Source organism: Solanum dulcamara, chromosome 3, assembly GCF_947179165.1.
Source record: "Solanum dulcamara chromosome 3, daSolDulc1.2, whole genome shotgun sequence".
Taxonomy (NCBI): Eukaryota; Viridiplantae; Streptophyta; class Magnoliopsida; order Solanales; family Solanaceae; genus Solanum; species Solanum dulcamara.
The window spans coordinates 79,915,721-79,934,776 of NC_077239.1; the positions used below are offsets into that span (position 1 = coordinate 79,915,721).

Here is a 19,056-nt window from a genome sequence, read left to right on the forward strand (position 1 = left end):
ATTTAACATGTGACTATGTGAGGTGATAACTCATTAAAAGGGTTCAAATTGGAAATATTTAAAGAATAATCTTTGTTAAAAGTAATATTTTAAGTATGATTAGGTTAATTCAACGGTTTTACTTAAAGTACTAATTTAACAAAAAATAAAACTCACTATATGTTACCACTTATATATATTATGGTGCCAATCTTAAGTCCTTTATAAACGCCTAATTATATGGAAATCAAAATCAGAGTCCTTTCTTTCATGGCTAAGAAAATCTTAAGGAGTGCTATACTCATTCTCCTTCTTCTCTCAGTTGGTAAGTAAATATAATTAATTTGACATTTATAATATATATTAATACCCCAAAAAAGAAATACAAAATAAATATTTTAGAAGAAGCATTTTACATCGAATGTTTGTAGATCAAATTACTTGTTTTCAAGGGCAGAGGTAGGAGGCAGAACGGGGGTTCTTCGCTGAAAAAATATACTATACAGTAGATATAAAATTGCACTATATAGTAGATGTTGAATCTATTTGTCAATCTTCATCTCGTGTTTATTTCTTTATATTATGAATCTTCGTACTGGAAATTTTGACTCCGTCACGACTTGTTTACACATTTATTACACTTATTATGTTTCTCTTTTCATTATTCTTTTCTTTGTTTGTCAAAGTGATTGTGGCAAGAGGAGGTGTTGATGATAAAACAGGGCCAGAGTGTCAAGGAAAATGTGAGGAGTTTCCAGATTGTGATGAATTTTGCAAAAGAATAGGATTTAAGTCTGGCCAATGTGTTCCACCTTTTGAGCAATTCTGTTGTTGTGATCCATAGAAATAGTTTTTATGATTTTTGTTTTGCTCCCAATAAGTATTTATTTCTTTATTGAATTTGAATGATATAATTCCTCTTTCCTTGAAATTAACTGATAATTCTTTTACATTATCAGTATGTTATAGTAAAATAAATAAATAAAAAAAAACTTTGCATTTTGCGAGTATTGGTCTTTTATTCTTTTTGTCCATTTTTTCCTGATTGATATGCACTTTGAGGTTCTGACTAATTAGTAATGATTCGCCTTAATTGCGTAAGGCAATTAAAGAAAGAAGTGTTTTTTTATAATCAAGATTTGTTTCATTCTTAAGGTTCAAATCTGAAACTTTTTAATAAATATTTATTAATTTTAGTGGTTGTATTTATTATCATTTATAGCAATACACAATAATATTATGATATATCTGTCGTATTAAAAGTGAATTATGCATGCAATATAAATGTATTATAATTGTTTTAAAATATATTATACTTGTTTGGTAAAAAATTGACATAATGTATTATAAATCTATTAGAGTGTGTGATAAATATATTATCAATGAATAAAACTTGTATAATATGAATTTTATAAATTATTCTCGCTAATATATATATTAAACGTATATTATAAGTGTCCAGTAAAAATTTTTTATTGCTATAAATGATAAATATTTTCTTAATATAATATATTTATTTAAGTTTCCTCTCATTAATAAATATCAAAAGATAAAGATAAGAATGGAAATGAGAGATTCTACTCTGGAAAAGACGAAATCTTAACAATTCGCATAATTTTCCAAAAATGCAGACGACAATCATTTAAACTCTACTCAACTTAGATCCCGATCAAATCTATTATTGAGTTGTTTAGTTCTTGGGCCTCTTTGTGGTTGAGCCTTAGGCCCAATAGCTTGGCCAGCCTCTGGTCTATTGCTTTTAGGCGTTTTTTAGTTTTGTTCAAAATTTACATGTATTAATTGGAAAAATTATCAAATTATACACTTTATATTCCTATATTTTCAATTATTTTTTATCATTTGTAAAAATTTCAAAAATCTCTCTTCTGATACATAGGAATGATGCTGATACATCGTGATTTGATACATAAGTCATTTTCATGATATATCGCTAATTGATACAAACCAAATACAAAATGTATCAGTAAAACATAAGTTTTACTGTTATTTTTGTTGTGTTCATGATATATTAGGTGTGATAAGTTGATTCCTAAGTTTTATTGATATTACAATGTTTGGTTTGTATCAATTGGAGATGTATCATGAAAAAGACTTATGTATCAAATCGCAATATATCAGCGTCATTCGTATGTATCAGAAATCTGGAAAAAGGAGGGAATTCGGATAATTATCAAAAAAATCGGGATAAATTGTAATTGAGCTTTTTCACTATGAGATTTAAGTAAAATATCCTAAATAATTTCAAGGACTTTTATATAAAAATTGGACAAGAATAATGATACATTGTTATCTGTGGCGGATTTGAAATTTTTACTAAAAAATTTCAAAATATAAAAATTCAAATAAATAAAGAAGTTTAAGAATATTTAATATCTACTATATAAACATAAAAAAAATTAATTATATATACAATAAAATTTTCCTTCAAACTGAATTCGAATGAACCCGACGACCTTACCTATTGTTTCATTACATTGTCATAAAAAAAAAAAAGTGAAAGCTAAGGGACATCTTATATTGTTTAGGCACACATGCATGACAATATGGCAAAGAGCCTACTAGTACTTGATTCCTACATTACTAACTACATATGTCAAATCAGTCACATGCCTCTTTCAACTGTGGAAAACTCATTCAAAGTACTTACCACTTGAGGCATTTTTAGCTTTTGTTACACTTTTTCAGTATTGAGAATTTTTCATGATTGATTGCTTTGGGTTTCAATAGTCATATTTGACCACATAATTGTCCAAATCAGGTAAGGGAATCATTTTTCATAATAATAAAGTCCCATATTATTTTCAGACAATAGAGGATACTTTTGCCCCAACTAGTACAAAACAAATAAAGAAAACAAAATTTGAATTTTGTTTATTGGTTTTTATCTCATGTCTGATATCTGTAATCTAGATTGCGCCAAGTCGGGTCTATTAATGGGAAGCGCTCTCTACTAAGGATCAAGATTTAAAATCAAATTTTTTGTTGAAGAAGAAGCAACTCCATCCGCTACATCACCTTCGGTAAATTTGAAATCATGACAATCACTTTCAACATGTTTATTTGTTATCTCTTGAAAATAATTAAATTGGAGTATAATTGGAAGTCATTTTTCGTGAAAAATAGTTTCCACTTTGGTTACAACAACAACCCAGTGAAATCCCACAACGTGGGTCTGGGGAGAGTAAAGTGTACGCAGACCTGACTTCAACCAAGGTAGGACGGCTATTTTCGAAAGATCCTCGGTTCAATAAAAGCATAAAAGAGGTCAGATAAGGCATATATGAGAAAGCAAATAACGACAATGACAGAGATAAAATAGAGTAATCGAAGTACAAAAAGTAATAGATAATAACAGAAATCAGAGAACATAGTTTCCACTTTGGTTGATGAGTGAAAATTATTTTTTCAAATTAATATGCATATGTAAGATGAACATCTTATATGAATTTAATGTTAAGATACTTCTAAGAAAAATGATATATATTGATACAAACTAAAAGTTCATATAATAACACCCCTTTAATTGGAAAATGTTTTTCTCTTGAAAATAATTTCCAACAAACCAAACACATAAAAAAAGGCTAGTGGGGAATGCTTTGCCCCTGGAAATCTGTCCCAAATTTTCTTTCCCACTACAAATCCACAAAGTTGATAAAGTTTGTGCATGATTTAGGAGTTTATTATAAATTATTAGTCAATTGTTCATGAAAAAGAGGAATTTTGGGAGGAGCAAAAGAAAAACGGAAAGTAGTAGGTCATTTGGTTCAAGATTAAATTATTTTAGAATTATAGTTTTGAAATTATAATTATTGGACTAATTTATTCTGCTTGAAAGGTGGAATAAAATAATATCAAAATTCGATGAAGTAAGCTAGGATATTCAGGATTGAATTTGAGATAAAATTTACACTATGTTTGGTTGATAAATTTAATTCCAAATTTAATTTTGAGATATCCCACCTTATTCCGCGTATCAAAAAACTTCTTATAGTATATAACAATAAATTTGGTGATCCCACAAAAAGTTGGAAAAGGATGAAATATACGCGAACGTTATCCTTATCGTATAAGTTCTTATATATGGTATCATTATTCAAATACCTAAATCAAGAACAAAAGATGTACAATAATCACTACTGTTCCATACAACTTTGTTTTATCATACTCATTTTCCAATCCAACTTTATTCATGTAGTAGAAGTGGTCCAATTAGTTTCTTGATAGTCCCAAATATTTGTTTGAAAGCTGCAAACATGAACCTTAAAACCTGGAGGAATAAAGTTGACTTTAGCGACTACATGAAAACTTAAAAATGCTCGACAGCAAAATTTGCATAAGTTGGCTTCTTTTGTTACAACTAGTCACACATATCTACCTTTCTAATTCTCTTTACAGAAAGTTCCAAACAAACAAAGGATTATTGGACTTAAAAGAAACTTAAAACTAATAGTAACTAATATGACAAACTTCAATGCAAATGTAGTTTTGTTAAATCACTTAAACTCCACTTTTGGCATTTGATGATGATGATGAATAAAGCAATGATGAAGCAGAGAAGCTTGTGTTATTGCTCTTTGCATACATACTTCTTGCTTTCTGTCCTGATGAAGATGTTGCTAAAACACCCTTTGATGAGTTGTTGTTTTCTTGTGTATGATCAGTAGTAGTTGTTGGAGAGCCTTTGAGTAAAACATCAACTTTTGCATATTCTTCCCTTTCATGTTTGATTTCTTTTAGCATTGCTGCTACATCTTTCATTGTAGGCCTTTCATCAGGAGTGGAGTTAACACATAACAGGGCTACTCCTAATGCTTGTAACATTTCCTCGATTTCTGATTCTGGTCTCGAGTGTAGACTTGGATCAAGGACCTCGATTCCTCCTCTTTTCTGTCTTACCCAATCCACTAGATGCACTCCTTCGGGAATTGTTGGATCGATTGGCTGTTTACCTGTCAAGACTTCTAACACAACCACTCCGTAGCTATAGACGTCGCTCTTCTCAGTGATCTTCATCATATAGCCATATTCTATTAGGAAAATGAACAACATTAGTACAATTTAGATCCATGATCATCAGAACTACAGATATTCTTTGAAAATTTGTGATAAATGCAATGTGCAATCATTGTCCTTCGATTTTTATTACTACTGTGTGTTTCTTGTACTTTGATTATCATATTATTTTGATGTAGTTACTATTCAACATGCTTTGTTATGCTTTCACATCCGTTACTTTTTTTCTTTGCATTGCTCTGATTTGTTTTTCCTTAAGCCGAGGGTCTATCAGAAACAACCTCTTTACCTTCCTAGACCACAGTGTGTGGGACTTACACTAGGTATGTTGTTGTGGTGGTGGTGGCAATATGCAATCAATTCTTAAACTATAACTAAGCAAAACATATACTTGGAATAATATGCTAGGAGTAAGGAAAATGATGACATGAATGGTAACTTGACATGAAATAAAAAAGAATCTTTACCTGGAGCAATGTAGCCATAAGAACCCGCAACTGTATTGGAGGAACGACCAAAATCACCATCATCGACTAGTTTTGCGAGGCCAAAGTCTGCAATGTAAGGCTCAAACTCAAGACCAATGAGAATGTTGTTGGCCTTGATGTCTCTGTGAACAATTGGAGGGGCACAGTCATGGTGCAAGTAGGCGAGCCCTTGTGCTGCCCCGAGCAATATTTGGTATCTCAATTCCCATTCCAAAGGGTTACCTCTCCTCTCATGGAGAAGACTTCCTAAGCTCCCATTTGGCATGTAATCATACATGAGCAACCTTGTGCTTCTGTTCCAACAACACCCCAAGAATCGAACAATGTTCTTGTGTCGAATTGAACCAAGCGTCTTAACTTCTGCAGAGAACGAATCACGTACTCCACACTTCTCATCATTGCCTCCATTAGTTGTAGTCATGGTTATTGGCCAAAGCTTCTTCACTGCTATGACATCACCATTATTCATATCTGCACGATATACCATCCCCGAGCACCCTTTTCCGATGACATTAGTATCCACAAGGCATCTGAGTATTTCGTCCACTGAAAATTTAAGCTTCTGGAATGGAGTAAACTGCCAAGCCCAAGAATCTCCCATCTCTGAATCATCATCCCTTCTCATCGCCCTTCGTGCTCGTATGATAGCAATAGTTCCCATGATCACCATTGCTATTGTCATGGTGACTAGCAATGCAATGGCTAATTTGAGCTTCTTTGACCTTCCCTCATCATTTTCAGTTTTAGCTATTCCTACTCCATCGATATTGCTGAGAAAACACGAAGGCCTTCCAAATGAACATAAACCTTCATTTCCATCTAGGTCTGATGCTGGTAATTGTCGAAAGAGCTTATTGTCCGGAAGATAACCAGTGAAGTTGTTGTATGAGACATTCAGTACGACTAGATTATCGAGCCTCGCTAGTGGATTCAAGTTCCCTTCAAGCTTGTTGTGTGAAAGGTCAAGTATTGACAGCTTGCTTAGTGAAGAAATTTCAGCAGGAATTGGACCTGTTAGTTCATTGAAACTAAGGTTGAGAGTAATTTCAAGGGACTCAATTTTTCCTAACTGAATCGGTATGCTGCCCGAGAGCTCATTGTTGCTAAGATCAAGCAATTGGAGACTCGAACAGAGGCCGATAGATGGAGGTATCGATCCTGAGAACGAGTTCTTACTAAGAATCAGCTTGTTCAAGTACACAAGACGCCCAAAACTAGCCGGTATAGGCCCTCCAAATCGGTTATTTGAAACATCCAAGACTTGAATCCCTGATAGTGAAGACAGAGTGTTAGGCAGGGGACCTTCAAGTGTATTGTTGCTGAGGTCTACCATTTGTAGCTCAGTGCAGCTACTTATCTCATCAGGAACCGTTCTAGAAAGGCGATTTCCGGACAAATCAAGAAAGTTTAAGCTCTTAAGACCTCCAATTTCTTTAGGAATTCCACCAGCAATCCTGTTGTTTCCAAGTCTAAGCCTCACTAATGAGCTACAATATCCAATTTCTTGAGGTATAGTACCCGAAATATCGTTAGAAATCAGTAGTAGCTTAGTAAGGTTTTTCAACTGAAACAGGCCTGGAGGAATGCTACCAGTGAGTGAATTATGTGACAAGTCCAATGCCTGAAGGTTACTACAACTACCCAAAGTTAAGGGAACACTTCCTTCCAGTTGATTATCCCAAGCAAAAAACACAATAAGATTAGTCAAATTCCCTAACTCAGAAGGAATCAAACCTGAAATCTGATTTGTGTCAAGCTGCAATTGCACAAGACTTGTAGCATGTGAAAGAACAGAAGGGATTGAACCAGAAACATTGTTGTTACTAAGCATAAGTTCTTGTAACATAACAAGACCACCAAAAGATAATGGTATACTCCCAGACAAATAGTTCAAAGACAAATCAATCATAGTCAACTTAGTACAATTCCCAATCTCTTCTGGTATAACACCAACAAGATTATTCTGCCAAAGCAACAATTTTTCTAACTTTCTAAGGTTCCCAAGCTCAGATGGGATTGAACCAGAAAGACTATTTTCATACAAATACAAGTTCACAAGCTCAGTACAGTTACCTAAATCAGAAGGTATCTCACCAGACAACATTGTAGTGTAAATAGACAGAGTTTCAAGATTCTTGAGCTTACCCAAAGAAACAGGCAAAGAACCAGATATTCTTGTATCTGCTAAGCCTAAAACTGTCAAATTCCCACAGTCCCCCAACTCATTTGGGATTTTTCCAGTAACATCTTTATTCCCTCCTGCCCTTAACACTTCAAGATTTGACAGCAACCCTATTTCACTTGGTAAAGCTCCACTAAGCCTGTTATCAAAAAGGACAAGATTTTTCAAGCTTCTGCAGTTTCCAAGCTCAACTGGGATTTTCCCAGTGAGCTGATTTGAGTTCAAAATCAAATCTTGAAGGTTTACAAGAGCTCTGATGCTTGAAGGGATGTTACCCACAAGACCATTTGAGCTCAAATCAATAGTAACAAGTGAAGAACAGTCACCAATATTAAAGGGTATAGTACCAGTGATGTTAGCATCAGAAATAACAAGTTTCTTGAGGTGCTTATATGAAGAAAGATTTGTAGGCAAAGGAAGTTCAAGATGAATAGACTGAATATTGATTTCTGTAATAAAACCTTGAAAGTTGCATTTTATGAAAGACCATTTACATGGGGTAGTATCAAGAATGTCCCAATTAGAAAATGGTGCTATTGCAGCATCAAAAGAAGAAGAAGAAGAAGAAGAAGAAGAAGAAGAAGAAGAAGAAGAAGAAGTGAAGAAAAGGGTGGCCAAGAAAAGAAGTGAAAGAAAAAAATGGTTTTTTTTGTTGGGATTTGAAGAAGAAGAAGACATCTTTGCCTCAAATTCTAAAAATTTCTTCTTGGGTTTGCAATTGCATATCAAAAAACTAACTAAAAATCTCTTCTTTTTTTTCTTGGGTTTTGCTCTGTTTCTCTCTGTGTATTTTCTTGGTTTCTACTCAAACTCTATAAGTTTTAAAAACTTGAAGGCTATTTGTGGTTTTGTCTTTCTTTTTCTATTGGTGATGGTGCAGAACACAGCATGATTAAAATAATATTTTAAAGTGAAAAGAGAGAAGATTAAACAGAGAGGAAAATGGTTAACAAATGAACCAAGTAAGGAATACATTGAGATTGGCAATTCTCTTATGCACCTCCACCACCATCTTCCCCTAGGATCCCTACAACTCACACTACCCTCCTTACTCAAAAATATATATTTGCGCTTAGCGGCAGAGTCAAGAATTTTATTATGGGATTTGAATAAATCCTCTAACGACAAGTTCACTCCATTCATGTTCATGCCATTATAATTATTTTTTTTGATTTTAATTGTGATTTGACTATTTAGATTAAAATCTTTTTTTTATATATATGTGTGTGTATTTTTCACGTAAATATACTTTCAGCCGTGGATTCAGAATTCAGACTTCAAATACAAAATTTACATATTGTGAGCTTTGAATTGAAAAAAATAATAATCAAGGAAATATGATAAATTGTATTTCTGGTAATTATATAATCGTAAGTCTAATTAAGAAAAAGTATCAATGTAATATAACGGCTATGGATTCTATATAAGAATGTGACATTATAAATATTGATGGAAGAGAAAGTTTCTCTCAAAAGTTTGTTTTTGTTTTATGATAGTAAGTTAATAAATAGTAATAGTTAAAATTTACAATCGCTATTAAAATAATATGTAAAAATTATTATATTCACATAAGCATATAAATTGTATTGCAGATCCCCCCAATGGAGTCATGCATAGAAGGGGAAGAGGCAACACAGCTGGAGTTTGATAGCAAACACAAGAGAGTCAGCGTTTGTGTTTGTATGTAATATTTTACATTATTTATTGTGGATGGTGACTTAAGATTTTTGATATTCAAAATTTATTTTGAGGGTTCGATTAATTTGAATTTGTGTTAGAAGTTCTAATTTATGAGTAACAATTCTTTATTAAATGTGACTATATATATAAGACTCAAAATCAATATTTTTTGTTAAGAATAAAAGAATATTTATCATTCTATCACAATTTTTAGTGATAATGCCCTTGATATTATCACTCTCCTCATTATTATTTTATATAGTGTATAAATTCATAAATCAGTTACGTTTTATATAATTGGCTTTTCTCATGCTCCCAATTATTTCTTGCCATCTCAAATTTTGATTTCGTCATTTTATCATCCAAGGTAAGGCTGCGTACAATAGACCCTTGTGGTCGGGCCCTTCTCCGGATCCTGCGCATAGCGGAAGCTTTAGTGCACCGGGCTGCAACCTCATTTTATCATCCAAAGCATATCTTCAATTTACTTAGTCTCATGTCATTGCTGAGCAAAAAAAAAAAGAGACAAAAATAATTTTAATTTTAGCACACAACGTAGAGGTGTTAAATGAACGGATTTAACTAAATATAGGTGAGTTATTGACCGTCTAAAAATTATTTGGACTAAAATACGAATTATAACTTAATTCGTTTAATTTTTGTTAAATTTTAATTGTTTTATTTATCTTTTATAATTTTGATGAAATGAAGTAATAAATGAGGATGTCAAATTTGGACAGAGTAAACAGATTATGCTTTTATGAGCTAATTTTATCACATCTACTAATATGGTAAGAATTATTTCTCCCCAAAAATATATATAATACTTATATAATATTTGAGTAAAATTCACAATATAGCCCCTTTTTCGTTCATGTAATTAAAAATATGATCATTATCATGAAATTTGAGGGAAAAGATAATTAACAATGGCTATATTCTAGTGAGGACTCTTTACTTATCAACTTAAAAAACACTTTTTAAATGATGTTCGCTAAACTATTATTCTTTTTTTTGTTCGTCAGCTTTTTTAATAACGAATATAGTTTTTTTAATTTTAATTAAATATCTTAAATATTAAGTGATGAAAATTAAAAAATATTTCTCCTTTTAATAAATCTTATATGGCACAAATTCAAATCAACCATGTCAGTTAATTTTGAATATCATATAATTAACAATATAAAGGTCATGAGAAAATGTATTCCATGTAAGGGAAGAAAAGTCAAATGTCTATGGACATTTAATCTCTAAAATACATGAATTATTTTATTCTTAATTTTTTGTCTTAAATTACATGAATCTATTTGTGAAAAATTGTTCTTTTTTTCCTTCATATTTTTTCATTGTTTCTTTAATTTAACGAGCATGAGAACTAATCATAAACATGTAATATCATGCGTATAGGCGTGACATATTTGGATAATACATTATTTTCTTAAGTTATTACATCAACTAGCTAGTTAATTAAAAATTACAATTTATTTTAATTAACTTATTTATTTTACCTTAACTCCTCCTTTTAGATTTAGAGAAATAAATTCCTTATTCAATCCTCCCCTCTTTAGATCATTCTGTAATATTTTAGTGGTTGTTGCAAGGAATGACGTCATAACTCCTACAGCTGTTTGTAAAATGCTACTTTTCTTTCTGCAACAAGTGACCTATGTTGAAGGGATATCTGTCTAATCCGATCGATTGTGTAAAGCCCGCAGCGTCCATTCGCTTCGTGCGCGAAAAAACAACGAAGTTCAGTTCGTTTCGCAGGTTTGTGAAGACAGATTCTCGTCACTCAGTTTTCAGAAGTGAGCCAACGAGACCGCAGCGAAGTGGAGCAGCCGCGCACGTATAATCATGTATTGATCATAAGTTTATTGGGGTAATAAGTACTATTCCTAAGTACATATTACCACACCTAACATTGGAGCATATATCGATATTAGCAAAATTTACTTCAAGATCCAATGTAATTTATGTTTTTATTATGCATTAGGAAACAAAATCTTGCCATAACTATTTCAAAATTATGTTTAATTAATATTTAGGCTGATGTAAGACTTTAAAGGGGAAGGGGAACTCTTTATTTGTTTATTTATTTTTTATGGTTAAAAGTCTGCTGTGTCATCTCAATTAAATTATTATATAGTTAAAAAAAAACTGAATTATGGGAGTCACAAAAGGATATAATATTTAATAAAGTTGTTTGACACTAACTATTATATCTTTCTTTTTTTACTATATTCCCCACTAATTAATTTCATTTTTATTTTGTTTTTATAATGTGAATTCTGGCCTATTTTAAAGGATTGTACAAAAATTATTATTTTATATTATTTTTGGTTTAGAATAGGACTATGAAAAATGGACTTTCTTTCACATTTGAATTTATTAGTTTTTTAACTAAGCTAAAGCTATAAATTAATCAATGGCGGAATACATAAACGATCCTTTGGACTATTAAAATATTTTATTTAGATATTTAAACTAAGGATTCAATTCAATTTATTGAATACCTCAATCTATTGAAAATGCGCATGAAGGCGTTCACCACAAATCAAAATCAAATGAAATTGAAAGAATTTTTTTTTTTAAAAAAAAGAAATAATAATTTTGATTTGGTTTTTAGTTTTAAATTTAAAAACTGGCAAAATAACAATCTAATTGATTGGCTATTTTGAATTTTTATTTTGTTAATGGAAGTTTAATTTTCCACCTTATAATCTCCTTCTAATTTTTCTTTCCCTTCTCCGATTTTCCCTATATATAATTTAATATTTCATCCGTTTCAATTTGTTCGTTTTACTTTTCTTTTTAAAGGTCTTTTTAATTGATTTATGACTTATAACCTAAAAGTTATAAATTTGAATTTAATGTTCTCTCCGTTTCAAATTTGTTTTGCTTAATTTCTTATAATATAATTAATTATCAAACAAAATTAACAAAAAGTTCGCTCATTTTGGTTATATATAACTTTATCAAGCAGAAAAATAATATCGCAATAGCAAACTTTATAAATTAATCCGGACTACATTTTTAGTTCAAATTATCTTAACTTTTAAATAAGTCAGCTAATTAAATAATTCATATTTTTATAAGTTAATTTTTACCGCTCAATATGGTAGAGCAAAACAATCAAGAATTGCTAACTTTCCTCAAATTTAGCTAACAATGATTGTCCAAAAAAGATGAAATTTAGGTAAAGGACATGAGAATTTTCAAGATCCACCCACACGTACATGTTGATTGTGAATTTGTGATTATGTAGACCAAAGTCAAAATCAAATCTAAAGAGTGGGACCTATATATATGTAGTGTCCATCAGCCTCCTAAAATGAACATCAAAAGGTGGAAATTAAAAAGAAAATTGAAATAAATATAAATAAATAGAGAAGAATAAAAAAGAGTCCCAATGCTAGAATGATTCAGTTGACGTAATATGTGATATTTCATAAGAGAAGTCAAAAATTAATTCTTTCTTTCAATGCTTTTTCAGTTGAGTTTATTACGTTATGTTTGTTTAATGTAATTTACGCTTATTATACAGAAATAAATCTATTTAATACATATCTAAACAGTAGCGGTCGCTCAAATTTTATTTTTAAGTGTTAAAGTGACCATAGAGAGTTGTTATCTCTAGTGAAGTTTAAAAATAGAAAGAGAACAAATATAAAATTGGAAGTAAGTGGAATTTAGTAGGAATAATGATAGCTTTTTGGCAAACAAAATTCCAGATTTTGAGGGCACTTCACGTGAGCTTAAGAATCTCACAAATTTTATTATGTCCACTAATTGCTTCACCATACCAATTTCCCCTTTCAATTTTCTTGTTATTTTTTTGGTTAGTGTTGGACTATTCTATTAAAAAACTATAGTATATATGATGTTCTTCTCTTTTTCGTCTATTTATTTCCTATTAGAAACTAGTCAATAAGTATTTGACTTGTCTTTTCAAGTATTTCTTATTTGGTTTTGTGAAGGACGAGGAAGAGGAAAAGAAGGAGATTATAATATACGATTTTTTTAAAAATAAATAAATTATTGACTTGATTATTCTAGAGCTTTTGTATGGTAATTTTTTCCTTTTGAATTTGTAGTCTTTAATTTGTCATAAAATTATAAAAAAAATTCTCTTTAAAATGGGAAGTATAAGCTTAAATGTTTTTGAATTAAAAAGTGTATCATTCTTTTTCACATAAATTAAAACATACAGAGTAATTATTTTGATTGTGTATTAGTGTATACCATAAATTTTATAATTCAATAACCTATCAAAGATTGAAGTAGAGTGGTAAATACTCTTTATTCTTAATAAAAAAAAAATCAAAGTCAAATTCTGAATATAGATTTTTTTTTGATATTTAAGAAAAATTAAATTAATTAATATCAAAGCAGATATCGAATATCAGATAAAAATTCAAGTGTATAATTCGATAATCATTTTACTATTTCATTTCTCTTTAACAATGATTCACAGCACACTCGTATCACTTTGACTAAACTTTTTTTTCGACTCCCCATTCCATCAACTTGACTACTATTCAAGTTATTTAGTGATAAACACTAGAAGTTTAATTAAAAATATAGTCCAGACAGAAGACATTAATAACTTCGTTAGCGTTTAATCATATATTTTATATTGTTAGCAGTCAAGTAGGTGGCTATCCACTTAATATTATCTTCACTCTTAAATAATTGTGTGGGGCCCACTTCAAGTGGTCAAGTTTCTCACATCTTCCCTTTTCTTCTCTATAAATTGCTAAGCTTTTGGCAATTGAAATGTACTGAACAACAAACTAAGAAATACATACATTATCTTCTCTTTTGCTCTCTTTTATGTTCCTTACCCTTTTAGCCTAATTAATTATTAAAGGTAGTATATTTATACCACATTATCAGCACGAGGCTCCGGCTAATTTTTCAAGGTAACAAAAAGCGGTAAGAGTTTTATTTAATTTTATTTTCATAAAATGGCAAATATTTCAAAAATTGAATTTACTGCTCTTGATATCTCTCGAAAAGGCTACTCATCATGGGCACTTGATGCCGAAATTTATTTAGAATCAATGGGTCTGGCAGACACCATTAAAGATGACAATATGACATCCAATCAAGACCGTGCTAAAGTCATGATATTTCTCCGTCACCATCTTGACGAGGGCTAAAATTACAATATCTTACATTAAAAGACTCCCTTAAATTGTGGAAAAATTTAAAAGAAAGATATGACCACCTGAAGTTGGTCATACTTCCACAACTCGTCATGATTGGCTAAATCTGAGATTAATTGATTTCAAAAATATAACTGAATATAATTCTACTCTGTTTAGAATTATAGCTCAGTTAAATTTATGAGGAGAAGAGATCACTAAGCAAGATAAACTGGAAAAAACATACTCCACATTTTCACCCGCAAATATGCTCCTACAGCAGCAATATCGCGAAAAAGAATTTAAAAAATATTCTGAACTACTTTCTCACCTTCTGATTGCTGAATGCCACAATGAGCTATTAATGAAAAATCATGATAGTCGGTCCGTTGGTTCTTTGTCCCTCCCTGAAGTGAATTAGGCAAATTATAACCAACGAGAAAGAGGTCATGGCCCTAGTCGTGGTCGTGGTCAAAGAAGAAATTTTAATCATGATACTCGGCTGGCACCGAGAAATAATCAGCAATATAAAAGGCAGGGTAAAAAGCCAGAAGCTTTACCGATGAAAAATTCAGAAAGTGTATGTCATAGATGTGGAGGTGTGGGGCACTAGTCGCGGACTTGTCGGTCATCAAAACGTTTGGTTCAGTTATATCGGGCATCTTTGAAAAGGGCAGAAAATAATAGAGAGACAAATTTTATCTCTGGAGATAATATTGAGCCCATGCATTTAGATGTAACTGATTTCTTTAATTTTCCAGACGAAAATATGAATATTGACAAGACTAATAATATGTAAATATTTTTTTTTCTTTTTATCTGTATTAAATATGATATTTGTATTTTCCTAGTCAATGTAAATAAATAAAATTTGTGTAATGTACCATGTGTTAATACTTATTTTATTTCTTATTGAAGAAAATATGGAAATGCCTCAAATTTTATTTAGATCAATGACCAATCACGAGGATATTTGTGTGATTGATAGTGTAACAACTCATGCTATATTTAAAGACGAGAAATATTTTTCTAACTTGCTAAGAAGAAAAGCAAATGTTACTACAATATTGAACATCCTGTTGTCCATGTTCATGCTCAAAATGGCCTTGCAGAGTCATTTATAAAGCGCCTACAATTGATAGCAAGACCTCTACTAATGAAAACAAAATTGTCAATTACTGTTTGGGGTCATGCTATCTTACATGCAGCAGCACTTGTACGTCTCAGACCAACACATTATAATAAATATTCTCCATCACAATTAGTATATGGTCATGAACCAAATATAGCTCATTTAAGAATTTTTGGTTGTGCGGTATACGTGCCAAAAATAGGCCCTCAACGAAGGTTGGGCATATATGTTGGGTTTGACTCACCCTTCATAATTCGATACCTTGAACCGTTGACTGGAGATTTATTTACTGCTCGATTTGCAGATTGTCGGTTTGATGAAATACTTTTCCCGCCATTAGGGGGAGAGAAAAAAGAACCCGAAAAAGAAAAAGAAAAAGAAATTGTGTGGAAAGTTTCATCACTATCATATTTTGATTCACGTACCAGCACATGTGAGCAGGAGGTCCAAAAGATCATCCACTTACAGAAAATAGCAAATCAAATGCCAGATGCATTTACTGATTTGAAACGGATAACTAAGTCACATATCACTACAATTAATGTGCCTATCCGGATTGATGTCCCAAAAGGACCATCTACAAGTATCATAGCTTCTGAATCCCAAACACGCAAGAAGCGTGGTAGACCACTGGGTTCAAATGATAAAAATCCTAGAAAGAGAAGCGTGAAAAATAATAAAGATGATACTACACAAGAACTTCCTCAAGAAGGTCAACATTTGAGTAATCTTGATATTTCCGAAGAAATCAGTGAACCCGAGACTCAAGTGAATGAAGAACTTTTAATAAGTTCTACCGGTGATGAGATTAATCTAGATCGATCGAAAATTATGGTGGATAATATTTTTGCATATAATGTTGCAATTAACCTCATGCAAGATAGTGAAAGTATTGAGCCTAAATCCGTCGAAGATTGTCGACGTAGATGTGATTGGCCAGAATGGCAAAAGGCAATTCAATCCGAATTAGACTCACTTTCTAAACGTGAGGTTTTTGGAACTGTAGTCCTAACCCCTGAAGGTGTGAAACCAGTTGGATATAAATGGGTTTTTGTACGGAAACGAAATGAGAGAAATGAAATTGTAAGATATAAGGCACGCCTTGTTGCACAAGGATTCTCTCAAAGACCCAGGGTCAACTATGAAGAAACATATTCACCTGTTATGGATGGAATAACATTTCGATATCTCATCAGTTTAGCTATACATAAAAATCTTGAAATACATCTAATGGATGTAGTTACAGCTTACCTTTATGGTTCACTTGATAATGAAATTTACATGAAAATTCCAGAAGGATTAAAATTGCCTGCAACATGTAAAAAGTCTCGAGAAATGTACTCAATAAAACTGTAAAGATCATTATATGGTCTGAAACAATCAGGGCGTATGTAGTATAATCGCCTTAGTGAGTATTTAATAAATGAAGGCTATATAAATGATGTCATTTGTCCATGTGTTTTTATTAAGAAAAAGAAATCGGAGTTTGTTATACTCGCCGTTTATGTTGATGACATAAATCTCATTGGAACCCCTGAAGAGGTCCAAAAGGCGATTGAATATCTAAAGAAAGAATTTGAGATGAAAGACCTTGAAAAGACAAAAAATTGTCTAGGTCTGCAAATTGAATATTTAGCAGACGGGGTTTTTGTCAATCAATCTGCCTACATTGAGAAAATCTTTAAAAAGATTTTACATGGACAAAGCACATCCATTAAGTACTCCAATGGTTGTTCGATCACTTGAAGTGGAAAAAACCTCAATTTCGACCTGCAGGAGAGGATGAAGAAATTCTTGGTCCTGAAGTACCATATCTCAGTACTATTGGTGCACTTATGTATCTTGCTAACACAATTAGACCTGATATAACATTTTTTGTTAATTTGCTAGCAAGGTATAGTTCATCCCCAATGCGAAGGCATTGGAATGGTATCAAACATATTTTGCTACCTGAAGGGTACTATTGATATGGGTTTGTTTTATACTAACAAAGGTTGCGTAGACCTTATTGGTTATGCAGATGCAAGTTATTTATCAGACCCACATAAAGCTCGATCTTAGATAGACTATCTATTTACACATGGAGAAACTGCTATATCATGGCGATCTACAAAACAGTCCATTGTTGCTACCTTCTTCAAATCATGCTGAAATAATAGCAATTCATGAAGCAAGTAGAGAATGTGTGTGGTTGAGATCGATGATACAGTTCATCAAAGAAAGATGCGGTCTAGAAAAGGATGTTAAAGTATCCACAGTTATATTCGAAGACAATGCCGCGTGCATAACTCAGTTGAAATGTGGCTTCATAAAAAGAGACAGAACGAAACATATTTCACCAAAATTATTCTTCACACATGATCTACAGAAGAATTGTGATATTGATGTACAACAAGTTCGTTCAAGTGATAATCTTGCAGATTTATTCACAAAGGCATTACCAACATCAACTTTTGAGAAGCTAAGATATAAGGTTGGAATGCGTCGTCTCCAAAAACATCAAATGAAGTTTTTATCAGGGGAGTAAAATACGCACTGTACTCTTTTTTCTTTAACCAAAATTTTGTCCCACTGGGTTTTTCTGGTAAGGTTTTTAATGAGGCAGCATTCAAGGCGTATTACCAGTTATGTATACTCTTTTTCCTTCGCTAGATTTTTTCCCAATGGTTTTTACTAGTAAGGTTTCAACGAGACTCAACATCTATTAGTGTTCAGGATATTTATTCTTTCATTAGGATTTTGTTTTTACGTGGACACCCAAGGGGGAGTGTTAGAAGCCAAGTAGGTGGCTATCCACTTAATATTATCTTCACTTTTAAATAATTGTGTGGGGCCCACTTCAAGTGGGCAAGTTTCCCACATCTTCCCTTTTCTTCTCTATAAATTGCTAAGCTTTTGGCAATTGAAATGTACTGAACAACAAACTAAGAAATACATACACTTTCTTCTCTTTTGCTCTCTTTTATGTTCCTTACCCTTTCCGCCTAATTAATTATTAAAGGTAGTATATTTATAACATATATTAGATTTTAAAAAATTATTTTTAAATAGTTAGTTGATCATGAAATTTTATCAGATTTTGAAAAAATATTTTTAAAATATTTTTACAACTGTCTCAAATCAATTTTGGGATAAATTTCACTTCCACTCATAAAATTTCAAAAAAATAATTAAAAAAATCAAGTAAAACTAAAAAATTTCAAATTTCAACAATTTACGTTCAAACGAGAGTTTAGTGGTAGGAGTACTATAAACATTACAAATTCAACAAACTCCATAATATTAGTTCAAATCTTGCATTAATTTTGATAAAATTACTTATAATATATAAATATTTTAAAAACAATAACAATTCTTAGCTAACGATATTCAGGGATGAATGTAGACCCATCGGGCAAGGATAATCATTCCGGT

General features: G+C 31.6%; 1 protein-coding gene across 1 annotated transcript; it reads right to left on the reverse strand.

Moving 5' to 3' along the window:
• Positions 1-4,200: 4,200 nt before the first annotated feature.
• Positions 4,201-8,632, reverse strand: LOC129883226 (LRR receptor-like serine/threonine-protein kinase RGI1). The gene is made up of 2 exons (XM_055957840.1): positions 5,481-8,632; positions 4,201-5,027 (listed from the first exon to the last, which is right to left on the reverse strand). The coding sequence occupies exons 1-2, from the start codon at positions 8,359-8,361 to the stop codon at positions 4,498-4,500; spliced, it is 3,411 nt and encodes a 1,136-aa protein (XP_055813815.1). The 5' UTR covers positions 8,362-8,632; the 3' UTR covers positions 4,201-4,497.
• Positions 8,633-19,056: the final 10,424 nt, after the last annotated feature.